Genomic DNA, 1030 nt, shown 5'->3' on the forward strand with positions numbered 1-1030 from the left:
TTTTCTTCGATCGCTAAGCCCTTGACGAAGTTGACCGGAAAAGGAGATCTGTTCATCTGGGGAAAAGAAACGGATGAAGCATTTCAGAGACTGAAGAAAGCTTTGACCACAATATCGGTATTGGCGTTACTTGAACAAGGTAAACCTTACACTGTGTACGCAGATGCTTCTAGGGTTGGGTTGGGTTGTGTGTTGATGCAGGAAGGCAAAGTAAGGGCTTATGCATCAAGGCAACTCAGGAAACATGAAGAGAACTACCCAACACACGATTTAGAAATGGCGGCAATGGTGTTTGCGTTAAGGATTTGGAGATCTTACTTATATGGAGAAGTCGTGGAAGTATTCACAGATCATAAGAGTCTTAAGTACTTGTTCACACAGCCTGATTTGAACCTTTGACAAAGGCGATGGATGGAGTTTGTGGCGGATTACGACCTGAAGATTCAATATCATCCAGGCAAAGCTAATGTGGTCGCAGATGCACTAAGCCGTAGAAAGTTGGCATCTGATATTGGAAAGGAAGTGGAAGCGTTATCAAGTGAGCTCAAGTTGATGACTTTATGGGCAATTGAAGGGGAGCTAAGTGAGCCTTTAGGCATGCGTGCCTTAAACCAGGCAGGTTTACTCGCACGGATCAGACAGGAGCAGCAACGTGATGAAAAGTTAATAGGGATCATCGCAGAAGTTAAAAATCAAGAAGCTCCAAATGAAAGTGGCTATCATGTGGGGGCAGATGATACCCTATTACTTAATGGGAGGATATCAGTACCACATGGAGAAGGGCTACGAGATGAGATTTTGAAGTCGGCGCATCACTCGTTACTCAGTATCCATTCCGGGAGTAAAAAAATGTATCGAGATATCCGAAGGTATTACCATTGGCCAGGAATGAATAAATCAGTGGCGCGATGGGTGGCTCAATGTCAAACTTGTCAACAAGTCAAAGTCGAGCATCAGATTCCAGGAGGATTGTTACAAAGCTTACCAGTACCTCAGTGGAAATGGGATTCCATATCCATGGATTTCATCA

The 1030-nt window shown here is 44.0% G+C and overlaps 1 protein-coding gene across 1 annotated transcript in view; it reads left to right on the top strand.

The window, feature by feature from the left end:
* LOC106344614 overlaps nt 1–399 on the top strand; it is a 2070-nt gene extending 1671 nt beyond the window's left edge. Inside the window, exon 3 of the mRNA XM_013783960.1 lies at nt 19–399. Coding sequence (XP_013639414.1) covers nt 19–399 — 381 coding nt within the window. The remainder of the gene's footprint in view (nt 1–18) is intronic.
* The last annotated feature ends 631 nt before the right edge of the window (nt 400–1030 follow it).

This window comes from Brassica oleracea, chromosome C5 (assembly GCF_000695525.1).
Source record: "Brassica oleracea var. oleracea cultivar TO1000 chromosome C5, BOL, whole genome shotgun sequence".
Lineage (NCBI taxonomy): Eukaryota > Viridiplantae > Streptophyta > Magnoliopsida > Brassicales > Brassicaceae > Brassica > Brassica oleracea.